This window comes from Mus pahari, chromosome 23, assembly GCF_900095145.1.
Source record: "Mus pahari chromosome 23, PAHARI_EIJ_v1.1, whole genome shotgun sequence".
In the NCBI taxonomy this organism is placed as follows: Eukaryota; Metazoa; Chordata; class Mammalia; order Rodentia; family Muridae; genus Mus; species Mus pahari.
In genome coordinates, this window is record NC_034612.1 from 20,459,530 (window position 1) to 20,477,215 (window position 17,686).

Consider the following 17,686-nt stretch of genomic DNA (forward strand, 5'->3'; position numbering starts at 1 on the left):
TTCTCTGTGTAGCCCTGGCTGTCCTGGAACTCACTCTGTAGACCAGGCTGGCCTTGAACTCAGAAATCCGCCTGCCTCTGCCTCCCGAGTGCTGGGACTAAAGGCGTGCGTGTACCACCACGCCTGGCGCAGTGAATGTTCTTCATGATTTGCTTTTTCTCCTTTAGTGTCTTGTGTTCTGGATCTCTTCTTTAACAAGCAGATTTCTTGGAGCTCACTCACCACTCACGGTGCTGTATTACAAAAAAGAGAGAGGGAAACATTGAGTAGCCTGGGGATGTGGGTGCCCGCCTTACTGTGCCCTCCTCCCAGGGTTAAAGGGGTCCTGGATTTGGGTGTCTGGTCTTTAATCTCCAGGGGCGCTAGGAGTGGAGCCCAGCGTGTCAGTGCCAGTCAGACTCTCTGCTGCCTGCTACCGCCAGCCCAGTCTATTTTGAGTTTATACCCTACAGAATAGAATGTAGAGGCTTAAATTCGCCTCTGCATCTAGGTCTCCGTGAGAAGCATGCTCTCTGCGTTGTCTTGGAAACTTGGCTGGAGTCAGCTGACCCTGACTCTATTTCTGTGTTTTCTTCACAGCGATGTGAGGGTGGAGACAGCTGTGTCCCTCTTCCCTTCCTGCCAGTCTCCCTTTTGTTGCTTACCTTTTGGTCTGGCTAGGGTAATGTAGCGCATGTCACCTTGAGGTCCATGTTAGGTCGCCTCCACGACTGTCCTCCATGTTAGGTTAGAAGAGCATTCCTTTGCCTGCTCAGTGGGAAGGCAGCAGTGTGTGGCTCTTTTTAAAGATTTCGAGACTCGAAAAAAACCAAAAAACAAACAAACAAACAAAAAAAGATTTCGAGAAAAGCGGGGTTGTGGCACAGGCTTGGACTCCCAGCACTTACGTAGCTGAAGCAGGAGGATGGAAAACGTGAGACCAGTCCAGGCTACACAAAGAAAAAAATTCACATTAAGGCATAGAAGTGGCATAGACAGGCTGCAGGACAGACAGTTCAGCGGGTAAAGGACACGTGCTATCAGGCCCGAGGACCTGGGCTCCATCCCTGGGACTGAAGTGGGAGCGTGTGTGGGTAAGGACGGAGCCTTTGCTGTGAGATGGAAGGCCGAGTCAGGCCAGTCTGGAAGCTGGAGGGACAACTAGTCCTGAGTAAACAGACCAGAAGAAAAAAAATGACCAGAGAGTCTGCCTCAGTAAGGTGTCCTGTGCCCTTGACAGGCGTGGTGGGTGGTTGCTGGTCCTAGGGAGTGCGGTGGGGGATGTTGGTCACATTTTGTTAGTTGCTGTGCTCAAAGAAGAAACAAAAGGAAAGAAATGAGATTCAGGAGTCTCTGTCCCCTTTATCCTTTCTCTCCTATCTAGTGTTGGGGGTGAAACCATGGAGGTAGGGGCTAGGGATAAAGGGTGGGAGGAAAAAAGAACCCACAACCTATCAAAGACCAGCTACAGGGTCTTGCTTCCTGGGTGGCCTGGGCTTTTCGCTGTAGACCAGGCTGTTCCCAGACTCAGCCCAGGCCTCCTGCTCGTCGTCCCCCTGTGCTCCACACAGGCTGTTTGATTTTCTCGTCCAGGTTGCGATCTAGATGTAACCCAGATGTGTTTGCTTGTTCCTGTGGTGAGGGACATTTGGGCTGTATAGATTCTTGGCTCTCAAAGGAAGCCTGTGGAGATTGGTTACAGGTTTAACCTCAACAGCACCCCTCCACAGGGCCGGCGATACAAGCCAGAGGCCTTGTACATGCTAGGCTATGCTAAGGTGAGACAGGGTTTTGCCGTGTAGTCAGGACTGGCCTTGAACTCTCTCAGTAGTATCCCTAATGCCTGGATTCCCTATATACCTCCAAGTTTGGCAAGACAGGTCTTTTAATTGCAGTATAATTCACCAGTTTAAAATGTACCACAGATCGGGCAACTGATGATTATCATATCTACTTGAGAACATTTCTATCATCTACCACATGAGGCAGATCCACTGACCTTGAATAGGGGTCATATTTACATCAGCTATCTTACCTTATGCCACTCAAGAAATGCTTTATTTCTGTTGTCAGCTCACTGGCAGAAATAAACTTTTTCTGTGAAATGAGAACTGGATGAGTGAGTTCAGGACTGTTTATGCTTGCTCATCCCGGGACGTTTCTTCTCCAGGTCCTCCCAACCTCACCCTGAATCCCCCACAAGCCAGGGCACAATATTATGAGTTCTATAATCCTGACACTGTGGGATGAGAGATTGTGGAGTTGAAGGACAGCCAGGGCTACACAGAGAAACCCTGTGTCAAAACCCAAAAACCAGAAAAACAGACAGACAAGCAGATGGACAAGAACACCAACAAATGTCATTGAACCTGAATGTCCTTTGCTTTGTAGGTGGTCGAGTGCTGTCGGCCGAGTCTGAGAGGTCCATGCTGTCCCCTGGTGGAAGGTGAGCCATCCGTCCCCACACTGCTGTGCCTCTGCTCCGGAGTTACCAAGAGCAGAAGGCTGAGGGCCACATCCAGAAGTGCAGGGTGCAGCCGAGCACTTGGCTGCAAAAGTGTCAATTTTGTACATTTTGTTTTAGAAATACCCTTACTTTGTAATAGCCCAGGCTGGTCTCATTTCGGGACACTGGTGCCCCAGCCTCCTAAGAGCTGGAGGCCCAGTCGTGATGCCGGGAGTGTGGGCTTCGGCTCTGCTGCTGTGCACAGGGCCCTTGGGAGTCGAGGCTGGATGTCAGGGAGGCTGTTGACCGCCGTGCAGGTGATTCTCACAGACGCACCCCATGATCCATGTTTCTTCCTCCTTTCAGTTGTGGCCCCATCAAAGTGAAAACTGAACCCACAGAAGATTCAGGTATGTACTGGTACTCTCAGAAGCTGTTATAGAAGGAAAGCATTTTCCTTAGTTGAGAAGGTTACAGTTTCAGTGGTTAGTTATTGAGTCTTGTTGCGCTGAGCAGACTGGCCTCTGACTCACTGCTGCTGCTATTACAGACGGGACTGTACTCAGTTTTACTTAGGAGGGGCACCTAAGGGTTTCTGTATAATTAGTTAATTTTGTGCATGTGCCTGTGCCTGTATGTAAATATATGGTATATTCCTATGTTGGGGTAGGAATGGGGTAGGAGGTTGTGTGCCTGCTCCAAGGCCAGAGGAGGCCATTCACTGTCTTCTACTCTAATGGTTCCTTTGAGGCAGGGCCTCTCAGGATTCAGGCCTCGAGCTTGAAAGCTCAGTGACCTATCTCTTGTTTCTGCTGCCCTCCGAGCTGGGCTGCAGGCATTGGCAGGCTTGGTTCACTTGTGATGGGAATTCTGAGATACAAGCTCTGATGCTCAGGATTGTGGAGCAAAGATGGTTAACCACTGAGCTTGCTACCTGGGGTCGCAGTTGTCGTTTCCTCATGGGGGATGATGCTGAACATTTCTTTCATAAACTTGCTATAGTGTGTGTGTGTGTGTGTGTGTGTGTGTGTGTGTGTGTGTGTGTGTGTGTGTGAGAGAGAGAGAGAGACAGAGACAGAGACAGAGACAGAGACAGACAGAGAGACAGAGACAGAGACAGAGACAGAGACAGGGGAGAGGGAGAAGACAGTGCATCCCTGGTACGGCGTGCCTGTTAGCATCAGACAACCTTACGTGCTGGTCTGAGCGTGTGGCTACTGAAGAGGCCCGGCTGTCTGACCTTAGAGGGTCCAGGAATTCTCTGCCTTCCATCTCGCTGTAGAGAGCGGGCTTACAGACACGCAACACCATGGCCCGCCTCACTTGGGTCCTGGGAGTTTAGATTGCAGTCCTAGGCTGTGTGGCAAGTGTCTGACCCAGGGAGCCACTTTCCCTGATCCTGTTTTCTCTCTTAACCTGTGCTTACTGTTTGTTTTTCCCAGTTGTTGAAAGTTCTGCCTGTATTTTGGATATAAGTCAGAAATATGGTCTTGCAGATGTTTTTTATAACTTCTGCTTGGTTTTATATTTTCTTTGAATCTTTTTTGGGGGTTTTTTGAGACAGGGTTTCTCTGTATAGCCCTGGATGTCCTGGGACTCACTTTGTAGACCAGGCTGGCCTCGAACTCAGAAATCCTCCTGCCTCTGCCTCCTGACTGCTGGGATTAAAGGCGTGCGCCACCATGCCTGGCTCTGTCTTTGAATCTTAAACAATAAATTTTAGTTTCTGTATTTTCAAGGTTGTGGATATTTTTAAAAAAGATTTTAAAACAATTTTTTAAAAGATTTATTTATTTATTTATTTTCTGGATATGAGTGCACTGTAGCTGTCTTCAGACACACCAGAAGAGGGCATCAGATCTCATTACAGATGGTTGTGAGCTATCATGTGGTTGCTGGGAATTGAACTCAGGACCTCTGGAAGAGCAGTCTGTGCTCTTAACCACTGAGCCATCTCTCTAGCTCCTTAACATTTTTTACTCTTTTGGATTTTCAAGACAGGGTTTCTCTGTATAGCTCCGCTGTCCTGGAACTCACTCTGTAGACCAGGCTGGCCTCGAACTCAGAAATCCACCTGCCTCTGCCTCTCAAATGCTGGGATTGAAGCATTTTTTACTCTTTAATTATCATTTTTTCTTCCTTCCCTCCCTCCCTCCCTCCCTCCCTTCCCCCTCCCTCCTTCCCTCCTTCCTTGACAGTGTTTCTCTGTGTAGCCCTTGTTGTCCTGGAACATATCATGTAGCTCAGGCTGGCCTTTCCTTCCCCAAGTGCTGGAATTAAAGCTGTGGGCTACCCTGTCTGCCTTAATTCATTTACCATTTGTATTTTTGAGGATGTAATGTAATTACATCCCTTCTTCCTACCTTGTCCTCTGTCTAAACCCTCTGGATATCCTGCTGTGCTCTCTCTACATTTCATGGCCTCTTTGTTCATTGTTGTCACACAGTCACACTTCAGTCTGTAAAGTTTAATACTGTATGTATTTTTTTTTAAAGATTTATTTATTTTTTATTGTATATGGGTACACTGTAGCTGTCTTCAGATCCACCAGAAGAAGGCATCAGATCTCATTACAGATGCTTGTGAGCCACCATGTGGTTGCTGGGAATTGAACTCAGGACCCTTGGAAGAGTAGTCAGTGCTTTTAACCGCTGAGCCATCTCCCCAGCCCCCAAATAAAGGAATTTTTAAAGCTGGGATGGTGGCCCATGCTTTTGATCCCAAGTACTTCAGAGACAGAATCCAGGCCAGCTTGGTCTATAGAGCAAGTTCTAGGACAGCTAGACACAGTAAAGCTCTGTCTCAAAGGGGGGAAAAAGTTGTGTGTATTTGTCCCTGTGTGTATGTGTGGTTATGAGTCCAGTGCAGTGCCAGAAGAGGGCATCAAAATTCCCTGGAGCTATAGTTACAAGGGTTTGTGAAGCTGGGCAATAGTGGTGCACGCCTTTAATCCCAGCACTTGGGAGGCAGAGGCAGGCGGATTTCTGAGTTCAAGGTCAGCCTGGTCTACAAAGTGAGTTCCAGGACAGCCAGGGCTACACAGAGAAACCCTGTTCCCAAAACAAACAAAAACAAAAAACCCCCAAGGGTTTGTGAGCTGCCAAGGTGGGTGTGAGCAAGCGAGCTAGCGAGCGACGACTGAACCCAGGACCTCTGTCCAGGCAGCACAAGCTCCCTGTGGCTTTTTCATGCACAGATGTCATTACAGTTTTTCTTGTCCCCTCCTGCACAGGACCACCCGCATCCTCCCGCCCCTTTGTGGTTTACTGTTGTGAGACAGTGTGGCTCTGTGACGGGGTGTCCTGTAGCTCAGGAGGTTAGTCCTTCCTTGGCTTCCTTCCCAGGGGCTGTAGGTATCTCTCTGAACCAGGTACAAGGTTTTCTCTTTCTTTCTAACCTAGGAATTATTTTTCTAACCTAACGTCAGTAAAGATTTGCAGTTAGGTTTCTTCTGGACGGTTTATAGTGTCGGCTTTTAGCGTTTGATCTGTGATTGGTGGTGAGGCTGTGCTAGGCCTGTCATGAGGTAAGAGTGTAAATCATTCAGCTTGTGTGGGCGTGTTCAAGGCCTTCCTTCTGTGCTGAGTGATGGAGTCTTTGCCAGGTAGTGGAGTTTTAGTCCATCGATAGCCGGGGTCCCTCTCTCCCATAGGCACCCTGTTTCAGGTGACCTTCATCTGTTCTGACAGAGCAAGGTGAGGTAGCCACGCTTTTTCGCTCCCTCTTACCTTTTCCCATACAGTTGATTGATTTTTTTTTTTTTTTAAACTCTGGAGTCTATGCAGGTCGGTTGGGTCTGTTTGTCTGTCTGTCTGTTTGCCTGTCAGTTGCTGAAACCATGCCATGGTTTGGGTTGCGGATGACCTCGTTCAGCATCCACCTAATGACCATTTGCCCTTTCAGAGTCTTTTAAAGTGGGTGAGGCCTTGAGTGCACAGTGCCCTGGAGCTGTGACACACCGGAGACTGTCACTTGTTTTGTAGGCATTTCTCTGGAAATGGCCGCTGTGACAGTGAAGGAGGAGTCGGAAGATCCTGATTACTATCAGTATAACATTCAAGGTAACAAGGTTTAATGCAGTCTCTCTCCCTGACACTTGCTGTGGCCTTGAAGGCTCTCTGAGCAACTACAGACTCTGCCATGGTGCCTGCTCCCGGTTCCCATTTCAGTGGGGAGTACGTGAGCTGTAGCTCATCTTCACCTGTACGGTTGTCTGGGTCATCTTAGTAATTTCATCTCGGCATGGTAGCACATGCTTGTATTCTCAGCACTCGCGAGGCCAAGGCCAGCCAGAGCGCGCTCTCTCTCTCTCTCTCTCTCTCTCTCTCTCTCTCTCTCTATATATATATATATATATATATATATATATATATATATATATACACACACATATATATATATATATATATATATATATATATATATATATATATATATATATACACACACATACACAGGGAAACCTCACCTCAAACAGACAGACCCTTTACTGGCTACTTCAGCGTCTCTGCTTTTTTAATTTTTCACAAAGTTCTGGATTGCCCTTGCCCGGTAGACTTGATTTTCCTTAAAGTAATAAGCCTTATTGGTCATGGAGTCTTTTACAAGTACCTGGAATAATTTTTTTTTTTTTTTTTTTTATGGTCCTTTAGTGAGCAGGTATCTGTGTACGTTTACGGCTGAGTGTCAGTGATACTCATTAAAAACCACACTCACACACAACCCAGTGCACATGCACTGAGGCGAAGACGCAGTGGGGAGTTGGCTCTTTGCTTTCACTCCATCTCACCTGGGAATCGAACTTGGTTCCTGAGGCTTGGCAGCAAGTGCCTTCACTCCCTGACCTGTCCTGCTGGGTCCACGTATGTTACTTGCAGTTAGTTTTGAACAGTTTATGTATTCTTTGTGCTGCTAGCACTAAAGCTGAGATAAGGATGGGTTTCATGTTTTTTAGAGTTAAATGTTGCAGAACAGTTTGGTTGTTAGTGCCTTCACTCATGTGAACATCAAGTTCACAGGTAGACTGATCTTTTACATCAGATAGTCCCACCTCTAGTATTTTCTAAATTGGCATCTTGTGCATCGCCTGCTGTGAATAGAAGTCTTCCCCCGGTCCCACACTGGGAAGGTTGACATTTTCTTTATTTGGTGTTTTTTTGAAACAGGTCTCCATTATGTAGCTCTGTCTGTCCTGGTACTCTTTGTGTAGACCAGGCTGGCCTCAAACTTGCAGAGATCTGTTTACACACCTCTGCCTCCTGAGTGCTGGGTTCAAGCGTGCACCACCACTCCTAACCCTGATCCTCATTGGTGCGTAGTCATCGCCCAGAACGAGAGTTTGCTTGGCTTGGGTCAGGGTGTCCTGGATCTCGGCCTTCAAGCTCCAGATGCAGTTCACGACGACTTTTAGCTTCTGTCCTCCTGCTTCCACCTCCTGAGCATTTAGTTTGGCCTTTGTTGCCCTCATGGAACTACTTGTTTCTTTAGTTAAGCTGCGAGTTCAGCTGACTATTCCCCAGGCGAGTCGAGTATACCTTGTGGGTATTTCCCTTCCTTCCTTCCTTCCTTCCTTCCTTCCTTCCTTCCTTCCTTCCTTCCTTCCTTCCTTCCTTCCTTCCTTCCTTCCTTCCTTCCTTCCTTCCTTCCTTTTTTCTGCCCTTCTCTGTCTGACTTTCTTTCTTCCACACTCCCCTTTTTGTTCTAGAGCTTGAACCCAGGGCTTTGAGCTATTGTGCAGGCAGGCGTTGCATCCCTGCCTGAGCCACACCACAGCCCACGGTGTCTCTCCTCATGACATGCCCCTTGCTTGTACTGTTGGTCAGTGTCTTTGTGAAATTTCCTATGTCCTCTTACAGGCTTGTCAGTCGCAGCAGTTCTCAACCTGAGGGTTGTGCCCCCTTTCACAGGGGTCACCTAAGACCATCATAAAACACAGATATTTATGATAATTTATAATAGTAGCAAAGTTAGAGTTAAGGAACTAGCAACAACAACCAAAAAATATTTTTGGTTGAGGAGGTCACTGCTCCATGAGGAACTGTATTACAGGGTTACAGCGTTAGGAAGGCCGAGGCCCACTGGTCTAGGGTGTTCTTTGTGTTGTAACTGTATTACAGGGTCGCAGTGTTAGGAGGCCCACTGGTCTAGGGTGTTGTTCTTTGTGTTGTAACTGTATTACAGGGTGGGGTTTGGGCTCATGCTTGGTTTATGGCTATGTGGTTTTGCTATGAGCCCAGATTCTGACACTCAGGCTTCTCCTTCTTATTGAGGTCTGATACTCCAGGCTGTGTTTATTGTTAATTGCTTATGTTAACAAAGTAGTCCTTTGTTTCTGTAAATTGATGAATTACCAGAAGGCTTGTTGAGCTTAGTGGCTGGCACTCACCTAGTGCAGGGAGCCCCGGCTCACATCCCCGGCACCAGGCAGACTGGCTGAGGCGGAGCACACCTAACTGCATTCAGCACTCTGAAGGTGGAGGCAGCAAGACCAGAAGCTGTGGTCCAGCCTGCACTCCATCTCACTGTGTCTCACATGAGTGCTGCACTTGTCCTGTGAAATGGGTTGCCTAGGGCTGTGCCTTTGGAGTGCCTGGTACCCATGCCGCATGTCCCCCAGTGAAGTGACTTTCATTCCGCCATCTTCATCCATGTGTGTATCTCCCTTAGACCTGACCCTGTGGCTCTTTTCCCTTTGTGTACCCGAACCCCCTTCGTCTCTCCTAAGTAATCATACCCCTTTTGTTTTCACGTGTTTTCACAATACTTTTCCCTTGTTAGCGTAATGGAAAGTGTTCTGGACCAGGAGTCCATTGGTCCTGCCTGGTGGTCGGTCTGTCCTGTGCTTCTGTGGTGGTTGATACCACTCACTGATCGTGTGTGTCATTTGGAAAGCCTGAGGGAGGGCGAAGCTTTGCGTCTTTCTTAAGTAACGCCTGTAAAGGAAGAAGCAAGCACTAGGCTTGTGAGTGCAGCCAGCATTGGGCTCCCTCTAAACCCCTCAGAGCCTCCATTGCAGACATGGCACGGTTTCCATACCATCCAGTCAGTCATCCCCAGTAACCGCGTGCATAGACCTCCACCCTACACGCCTTTCCCCATCAACCAAGGCCATTGACTAACATCATCTTTTTGCCTGTTTTTATTTCCCAAAAGGCCATCATTCCATACACCTCACCCAGATATACACTGATATGACCAACATGTGTTTTGAAATTCCTTTTGAAGCTTATCTTTGTATTCCAAAGCAGGCCCTTCTGAAACTGATGATGTTGATGAAAAGCTCCCCCTTTCGAAGGCTTTGCAAGGTATTGCCTTTCCACTTGTGCTCTCCCACGTCCTGTCATAGTTAATGTCTCTTTATATTAGACAGTTTGAATAATTATATTACTTTTCCAAATGGAAAAGGAAAAAAATGTATTGGCCTTTTTAAAAAAAAATAAATAAATAAATGAACTTCACAAGCAAAATTTTTCAAAAACCAATTTTCCCTTTTGTGAATCTAGTAATGAATCTCGAAATGGGTACATGACACACTTTCCCATGAAGGTAAAGTACGCTTTATACTTTATCAGCATAGTCAGGTCGTTATTGTTGGGTTAGCAGTGTGGATAGTGATAAGGCCGCCGCGATGCTTAGCTTTGGGAAGGATTGCAAACTCTCTCTTGTAAATCCTTGTGCTTCTGAAATGACTCTTTGGGTCACTTTTTGCGCTGTGCTCCCAGACTTGATCATACCCGTTAGTGGTGGCTTTTCCATTGTCGTTCCCCCCCCCCCCCGCTTTGATCTCAGTAGGTTGATTTTCTTTCGCGTTACTGTCTACTGTAAATAGTCGTGCCTGTCATTTCTGTAGGTCTCACTAGAGTCAGAGGATCACTCAGGTTCATAGTGCAGCATGAGTGGCTTCCCTGCCTGCCCTCAGTTTCCTGGCCACGCCCGTCGGGGCTGGCCACGCCCCCTTCTTATGTTTTGGCTACACATCTATTTATTTTGACATTATATAGTCAAGGAATTTCCAGCTCCTTAAATGTCAAAGTTAAGGTAACAAAGGAGGAGTGTGAGGAGGAAGCACGAAGTGCTGCCCTTAGCTTTGACAGGGCGCCCACCCTAGAGTGAGTGAGACCGTCAGCATGGCGGGCCACAGCAACTCTGACTTGGCACCATGAGAGCTCTTGCACCGAATGTGTCCCTTAGGAGGGAGTGACCTGAGCACAGTTGTCAGGAGACCTGCCGCCCACCCCTCCACGACCCACTGTCCTGGCAGGTGACGAAGGTGTTTCCCCTCTTTTCCTTTTCCCAGCCTCGATCGACACTTAGAGATTGGTGCACTTGGGGGCGGCTGTGCCCCGGATCCAAAGTGGCTGGCCCTCTGGCGTCTTGGCTGGTGGCCTCCACACTGTGCCTGGTCCCCTTGTAGGAGACTGCTCTCCCTGGCTGCCTGACCCACAGGAGCCTGGATGTGTGCTCCATGTTCAGAAGCAGGCACGTTATTTCCTAAACTAAAATAGTTTCTAAAGTTCCAAGTAACGAGTTTAAAGTACTATCATGTGATAGTGTATGTGGCTTCTACCCACGGAGAAGGGGGAGCATTCCTCACACAGCAAGCCCGGAGTTAGCTTCTTTTCTGACACGCCTTAGGTCTCTAGGCAAAGAAAGGACGTCTTCTGATTTGGTGTCTTTGATCGTGAGCCATTGGCAGACGAGCATGTGCCTAGGCTGTGACTGCTTCTCAGATCCCAGCGTCCCTCAGCAAGGTGGCATGTGGCGACAGTGACCAATACCAAATTCCCAGCTCTACATAGTGTTGTTCTGGGTGTTTGTACTTCCAGAAGTTTTCAGCTTCCAAATAGAAGAGTTATTTTTCTGAGTTAGAAAACATTGTTTGATTTTTTTACTACTGAGTTAAAAAAATCTTTTTGTATTTTTATTATAATAAATTGTATGGTCACTGGTTTTTCTCTTTTTATTGTTAGATTTATTTTATTTTATTTTATTTTTATTTTTTACTGCTTTAGTATATACTCTTCATTTTCTTTTTAGGAAGCCATCACTCCTCAGAAGGCAACGAGGGAACGGAAGTGGAAGTGCCAGCAGAAGGTTAGGAAAGAAGGGACTTAGATTTTTCTGCATCTGTTGCTCTTCAGATGGTAACCCCCCCTGTCACCTACTCTTCAGAGATGAGATGGCGGTGTGCGGGTCTTCATGGCCCACACTCTCCTTTTCAGGGAGCAGGCATTGGTGCGTCTCACTGTGCTCATGGGCACTGGGCCTGGCTGCCCCGATCCATGAGGCTCTTGCTGAGGCCAGATGAGCGGGCTGTCCCACTGCTGTCTGTCTTGGAAGTGCCCTGAGGACAGAGTTCAGACGATCCTGGTTGTTTTCTGTTTAACTTTAAAGTGTCCTGTCTGCCACCCTCAGTTTGTTCGTAGGGCAACAGATACGCTTTGTGGCTGAGAAGATTTCCGTCTTCTTAGCGCTGTCACACCCACAGCTGCCTCCGGAATGGCTGCTGCTCTGCTGGCTACGGAGCCCTCCTCATCAACTGGGCCCTCAGCTGAGGGGCCTGACTGCCCAGCATGTGGGAGCCCTCACTGCTGTGTGGCTGGAGTAGCTCACAGAGGGCCTGTAGCCCTCCGAGGAGGTAGCTGTGAGGCGGCTGGCTTTTGCTTCAGACTCTGTATTCCTCTCCTTAGCTGCTGTTTATAGAGCACGTGGGGGTGGAGATTTATCCTGCAACTTTGCATTTCTTCTATCTGTTGTTTGATTTTATGTAGGAAATGAGGAATTCGACCTTTTGCCTTCTTCTGGTGGGTCAGGGGTGACCCTAACAAAGTCACGGGCTGATCTTTGCACACTCAGTTGCAGAAGTAGCTAGGCTTTCTATCTAGGAATCCGTTCCTCTCAGAAATGCTGATGGTCTGGCCGGGTGTGGTAGCACACACCTGTTATCCCAGCCCTTGGGGATCTGAGGCAGGAGGATCACCCATGAGTTTGGGGCCAGCCTGGGCTACATGGTAAGTGCCAGGCCAGCCCAGGCTACATAGTTAGACCCTGTCTCTGAACAATAAAACATAAAAAGAAATACTTGAGATACACTTCATAATGTGGTTGATTTTTGTGGTGAGCTCCCTGGTGGGCTTGGGAAGGTGATGGGGCAATCCTCTGTGGTAGGTCTTAGGTGGGCGGACTGCTGTCAGCCAGCAGGTCTCTGCAGAGGACCTGCATGGTTCATCTAGCACCCAGACTGCTTTACAGTTTCACGAGTCTGTCAACACGTCCTCAGTCTCGGAAGACTTGTTTCTGACGAAATTCTTGCTCCTGTGTTCCAGTGTTAACAGCTGAGCGCCCTTGGGTTCTCTCTGCTCTCTATTCTTGTACTGATGGCAGCGTCCGCCTTTGGTTCATCTCTCAGCCTTTGCAGAATAAACGAGCTAATGAGCTAACAAGAATGCCCCGCCCAGCACTAACCTTTCTTTCTGTGGCTGTGCGTTTTTTGTGTAATAACATGAGCCTCTGTGGAAGGACCCTGCAGATTGACCGAGTCACTGCGGCCGTGCGTGCTGTCACCGGTTTCCCTTGTTGCAAAGGTCTCCTCTGCAAAAACGTTATGGCGGTTTCATTTAACTGTGTAAACCACGGCTAGGATGACTGGAAGGTGAGAGGCCAGGGTCCAAACTAGAAAGCAGGTCTTACTGCTCTAACTGGCATCCTCCAGTCAGAGCAAGGACACAGGTGTGACTTTGCTGTAGCGGCATTCCCCCAAATCCTGGGGCTTTCCAGGCCACCGACGCAGGTAACGCAGTGATTATCCTAACATTTTCCAGGGTTCTCTACATTTGTTTTCTTTCATCCCCAGTTATAATCAAGGGTCAAATATTATTAAAGAACATGAAATGAATTCAAATGCCAGCTGTATTTTATTGTAGGCTGCTTTTGGAGTCCCAGACAGTAAGTGTTGGCACACACGGATATGCTGAATAATGAATGTCATTTTAGAATTTTATTTTTTTCAAGATTCTACTCAACATGTCCCTTCAGAAACCAGTGAGGACCCCGAAGTTGAGGTAACCATTGAAGGTTAGTTACTTAAGCCTTGACGCCAAGAGTTCCCTTCTGGTCGTGAGCATAAACACCATAGTCACATTGAGTTTGTGTCTCTCATCCATTCTGAAGGAAGCTGGGGACAGAGCAGCCCACGCCCCAGCAGGGCTCCCCAGTTGCTCTGGGCGTACTGGGTGACAGCTATGCAGAAGTAATTGAGAAAACAAAAACAAAAACAAAAACAATCCAAATTTAGATCCACATACAGAGGCAGATTCCAGGATCTTTTGGGTTATGGTACAAGAACTTTAAGAAAAGCTGGAGCCCGCTAAATCTCAGTCTGAAAAGGGGAAGACAAGGCTGCCCAGGACGGCCTCAGTCTCTTAGGCTCCAGCCATCCTCCCACCCCAGTTGCCCAAGTAACTGAGACTAAAGGCACATGCCATCATACTTGGTCAGTAACCACTGCCCCCCTACTCCCCTCCCCCCACCCCAGTGCTCCTTCATGGATTATACACATTTGTTTTTTGAAAAATGTTTGGAAGTAATGGTTACAAATATTTTAAATTTTAAAATAATCACCGTTAGCTAAGTTTTCTTACCCCTAGTTGATTTTTTTCCTTTTGTTTTGTTTTGAGACAGGGTCTCACTGTGCAGCCCTGCCTGGCCTGGAACTTATTGTGTCGACCAGGCTGGCCTAGAACTCACAGAGATCCTCCTGCCTCTGCCTCCAGAGTGCTGAGGTTAGAGGCCTTTCATATTTTTAACCTTTTTTCAGGGCAGTGTCTCACTACAAGGCCTTGGCTGTCCTGGAACTGTTTCGTAGGCCAGGCGGACCTTGAACTCTTAAGATGTGCCTGCCTCTGTTATCAAGTGCTGGATTAAAGGTGCACACTGTCATTCAAATCCTCCCCTTTAATCCCAGTGTCGCCCAGCAGCCACTCTGCCCTTCATCTGATAGCGGTGGCAGTCCATTGCTGATAGATGATTTATAGACACATGTGTTTGTGGGTGTTGTGAAGTACAGGTGCATTAGGATAGCAGACTTTTGTCCCAAGCTCGTGCCCCCTCCCCGGTCCCCAGCCGGGAGTGCTTCTTCTCAGGCTGCAGCCTGACTTTCCTTGGATTGGGAGCTTGGGTGTGCTCTGTCTCCCTCTCTCTGTCTCTCTGTCCCTGTCCCTTGTGTGTCTGTAGAACTGAAGATGTGAGCTGCTTGATGACCCTGACCTGACAGGAGAGACCTCCTCATGTTCCATGTGCTGCTGTCAGCCAGTTAATCCATAGATTTGTCTTCCTCTGTAACATGATGTTATTAACCTGAAAGCTGTTTTGAATTTTTCATGGTCAGTTGAAGAATTGATATTTTGTCACCTTCAGTTCAAAACCTATTAAGGGCTGGCGAGGTGGCTCAGCTGGTCAAGGCACTTGTCACCAAGCCTGATGACCTGAGTTTAATCTCCAGGACCCCCATAGCAGAGGAGACCCAGCTCCTGCTCCCCACATCCCATTGGCGAGACGCTTCTGGCCCTCTCCAAACATATACAATAAATGGATGAATGAATGAAGTACACATTTTAAAATTGAAAAGCCCTAATTAACTTCTAGGAACCTACGAGCGTGTGACTCAGCCTGTTCTGTAGGGAGAAGGGAGGAAAGGGAGAAGGGAGGAAAGGAGGTGCTTTTTTGAATTATAGAAATAAAACTTTTTGGACAAGATAAAGAACTAAGTTGGGTTTTCAGTTTGGTTTTTTTTCCTAGTATTTTGAGACATGGTTTCTCTGTGCAGCCCTGGTTGTCCTGGGACTCGCTGGCCTGCGCTAGCGTCTGCCTTCTGGGTGCTGCGATTAAAGGTCTGCATTGGCATCATCTGGCGCTTTTTTTCTTTGTTTTTTTTTTTTGTTGTTGTTGTTTTGTTGTTTTTTTTTGAGACAAGTTCTCTTTATGTAGCTCTGGATGTTCTGAAACTTGATATGTAGACCAGGTTGGCTTCAGAATCACAAAGATCCACCCACCTTTGGGATTAAAGGTGTGTACCACTGCACCTGGCGCCACATTGGTAGAGTGGCTAGATTAAGATTGTTTGCAAAGTAAATCCTGTCTTATAGCACTAAAACATAAACAAACTGAAGGGATGGAAAAAGGTCCCTGCCGTCATGGATGAAGCCCTTTTAAGAGGAAAAGCTGGGGCTACAGAGGTGACTTGGCCGTTAGGAGCACTCGATGCTTACAACCTTCTGTAATTTGTGTCCCAGGGAGCCAGTGTCTTTCTCTGGACTGCAGGGACACTAGGCTTGCATGTGGTGCACATACAACCATGAAACCGACATGCACATAAAGTAAATACATCTTTTTAAACAATAAAGGAGAAGCATGGCTAGAGAAGCTGCTTGGGTAGGGTGTGTTTCTGCTGTGTAGAAAGGGCTCAGAACTGTGAGCGAGCGCCCCTGCTGCCCGGGAACAGGTTTCCTTCCCATCATTCTCTTTCTACATTCCCAATATAGTTGAGGAAAAAGGAAATTAAGGAAAAGAAACCAGCCTTGTTCGGATTTTACAGTGTGGTCTCCGGGCTCTTGTTTATGGCAACCCTGTGACTGACTAGAGGCAGCCCTTAGCAGCTCACAGCTGACGTGAACAACCCAGGGCTGGGAAGCTTTAGAGCTCTCAGACCGTGCAGGCTTCAGTTTCATCAACACTGGGCTAATGTTTGGGGTTAGGTCGGACAGCCGATTCCTTTGCCACGTGCGGTGAAGGTGTAGGACATTTGTCGCACATACTCTAAGACCGGAGGCTACACTCGCAGGCTGGATCACTCCCTCCCTGGATTGTTTGATGGATCCATCTTGGTCTGTTTTAGCTTGTTCTGTGAGAGGTCTCTTTAGGTGATGAAGAGATGCTTTTGAAAAGCTCTTTCCTTATAACACAGTTGCCTTTAACAGCCCTGGCCCCAAACCATGTGAGCACATCGAGTCATTTGCAAACACTCCTGCGTGCCCCGCCTCTGACCTTGACTTTTGACTTTATTTTACTTTTCTTGAAGTTACTTTAAAGTAAATTTGTTTTCTGATTCATGTTGTGTTTCCATGGATGAACTCCCTTGGAATTTTTTTCTGTTTTTTTTTTTTTTTTTTTTTTCTTTAAAGCCACACAAATACTTCTGTATGCTTGTGGTCCATCTGGTTGCTTGTTCACTGGGCACCGACACACGTTACTGCAGAACTGTGTGCCACCCACTTGAATGGGGTCACGTTAGTCCTCACTATTAGCCCTTGCTAAACAACCACTTGGTAGCATACATGTGAGAACTGTGTGCGTTACACAGTGTTCTTCAGCTCTGTGGTGTCATGAGGAAGCTTAGGGTTGACAGTATGTAGGATGTCATGGTCCAGGGATGGCTTTCTTTCTTTCTTTCTTTCTTTCTTTCTTTCTTTCTTTCTTTCTTAAATTAATGCTGAGGGTATTGTATTGGCTGCTTCAGATGATCGAAGCCTGGAACACTCCACAAACATAAGAGCCTTATGTGCGCCTGTGATTGCTCCAGCCTGCTAGACAACTTTGCCTGGAGCAGCAACGGCTCATACGCATTACCTTGAGGCTACAGGGCCACTGTGAAGCAGCCGGAGAGCAGTTGGTACAGGAAGGAAAGCCCTGCCCTGGGCAGGGAGGGTGGGTGGAAGCCATTGAGGCAGAGGTTGAGTTTGTCCGCACTTGACTGGCCAGCATTTCTAGTGCTTTAAACAGCTCACACCTAACCAGAGAGGACCCAGTGCAAAGTGGCAGGTTAGGGATTGGCTCTAAAGGGAAGGGATGAGACACCACCCAGCAACCTGACAGGGACTTTGTGAGCAGTTGCCTTACCGCTGAGCCACGCCTCCAGCCCCATGGTTGTATTTGTTGCTGTATGTACCTTCATGTCTCACAGGAGAGTACAACCAGACTGTGTTTTAAATAAATTTTGCAGTTTTTGTTAGCGTTAATTGTATTAAATACTCTTGGACTTTTTAATGTTCGTGTCTGATTATCTTCATAAACTATCAGCATATCTTGTGTCTGCAACCTACCCCACCCCCCACAGGGTTTCTCTATAGCTCTGGCTGTCCTGGAACTCAAAGAGATCCTTCTGCCTCTGCCTCCCAAGGGCTGGGATTAAACACATGCACCACCCACACACATCTGTCTTGTATTCTTTTCTTTTTCTTTTTTTTTTTTTTTTTGGTTTTTGAGACA

The 17,686-nt window shown here is 47.4% G+C and overlaps 1 protein-coding gene across 14 annotated transcripts in view; it reads left to right on the forward strand.

The window, feature by feature from the left end:
• Window positions 1-17,686, forward strand: part of Gtf2i (general transcription factor IIi) — a 77,459-nt gene that overhangs the window by 30,268 nt on the left and 29,505 nt on the right. For 2 of the 14 annotated variants that reach the window (XM_029533461.1, XM_029533463.1), the window contains exons 7-12: window positions 2,371-2,425; window positions 2,792-2,835; window positions 6,409-6,486; window positions 9,670-9,729; window positions 11,462-11,518; window positions 13,436-13,498. In XM_029533461.1, coding sequence (XP_029389321.1) covers window positions 2,371-2,425; window positions 2,792-2,835; window positions 6,409-6,486; window positions 9,670-9,729; window positions 11,462-11,518; window positions 13,436-13,498 — 357 coding nt within the window. The remainder of the gene's footprint in view (window positions 1-2,370; window positions 2,426-2,791; window positions 2,836-6,408; window positions 6,487-9,669; window positions 9,730-11,461; window positions 11,519-13,435; window positions 13,499-17,686) is intronic. The other 12 variants (XM_029533462.1, XM_021222578.2, XM_029533465.1 and 9 more) reach the window with 8 other exon arrangements.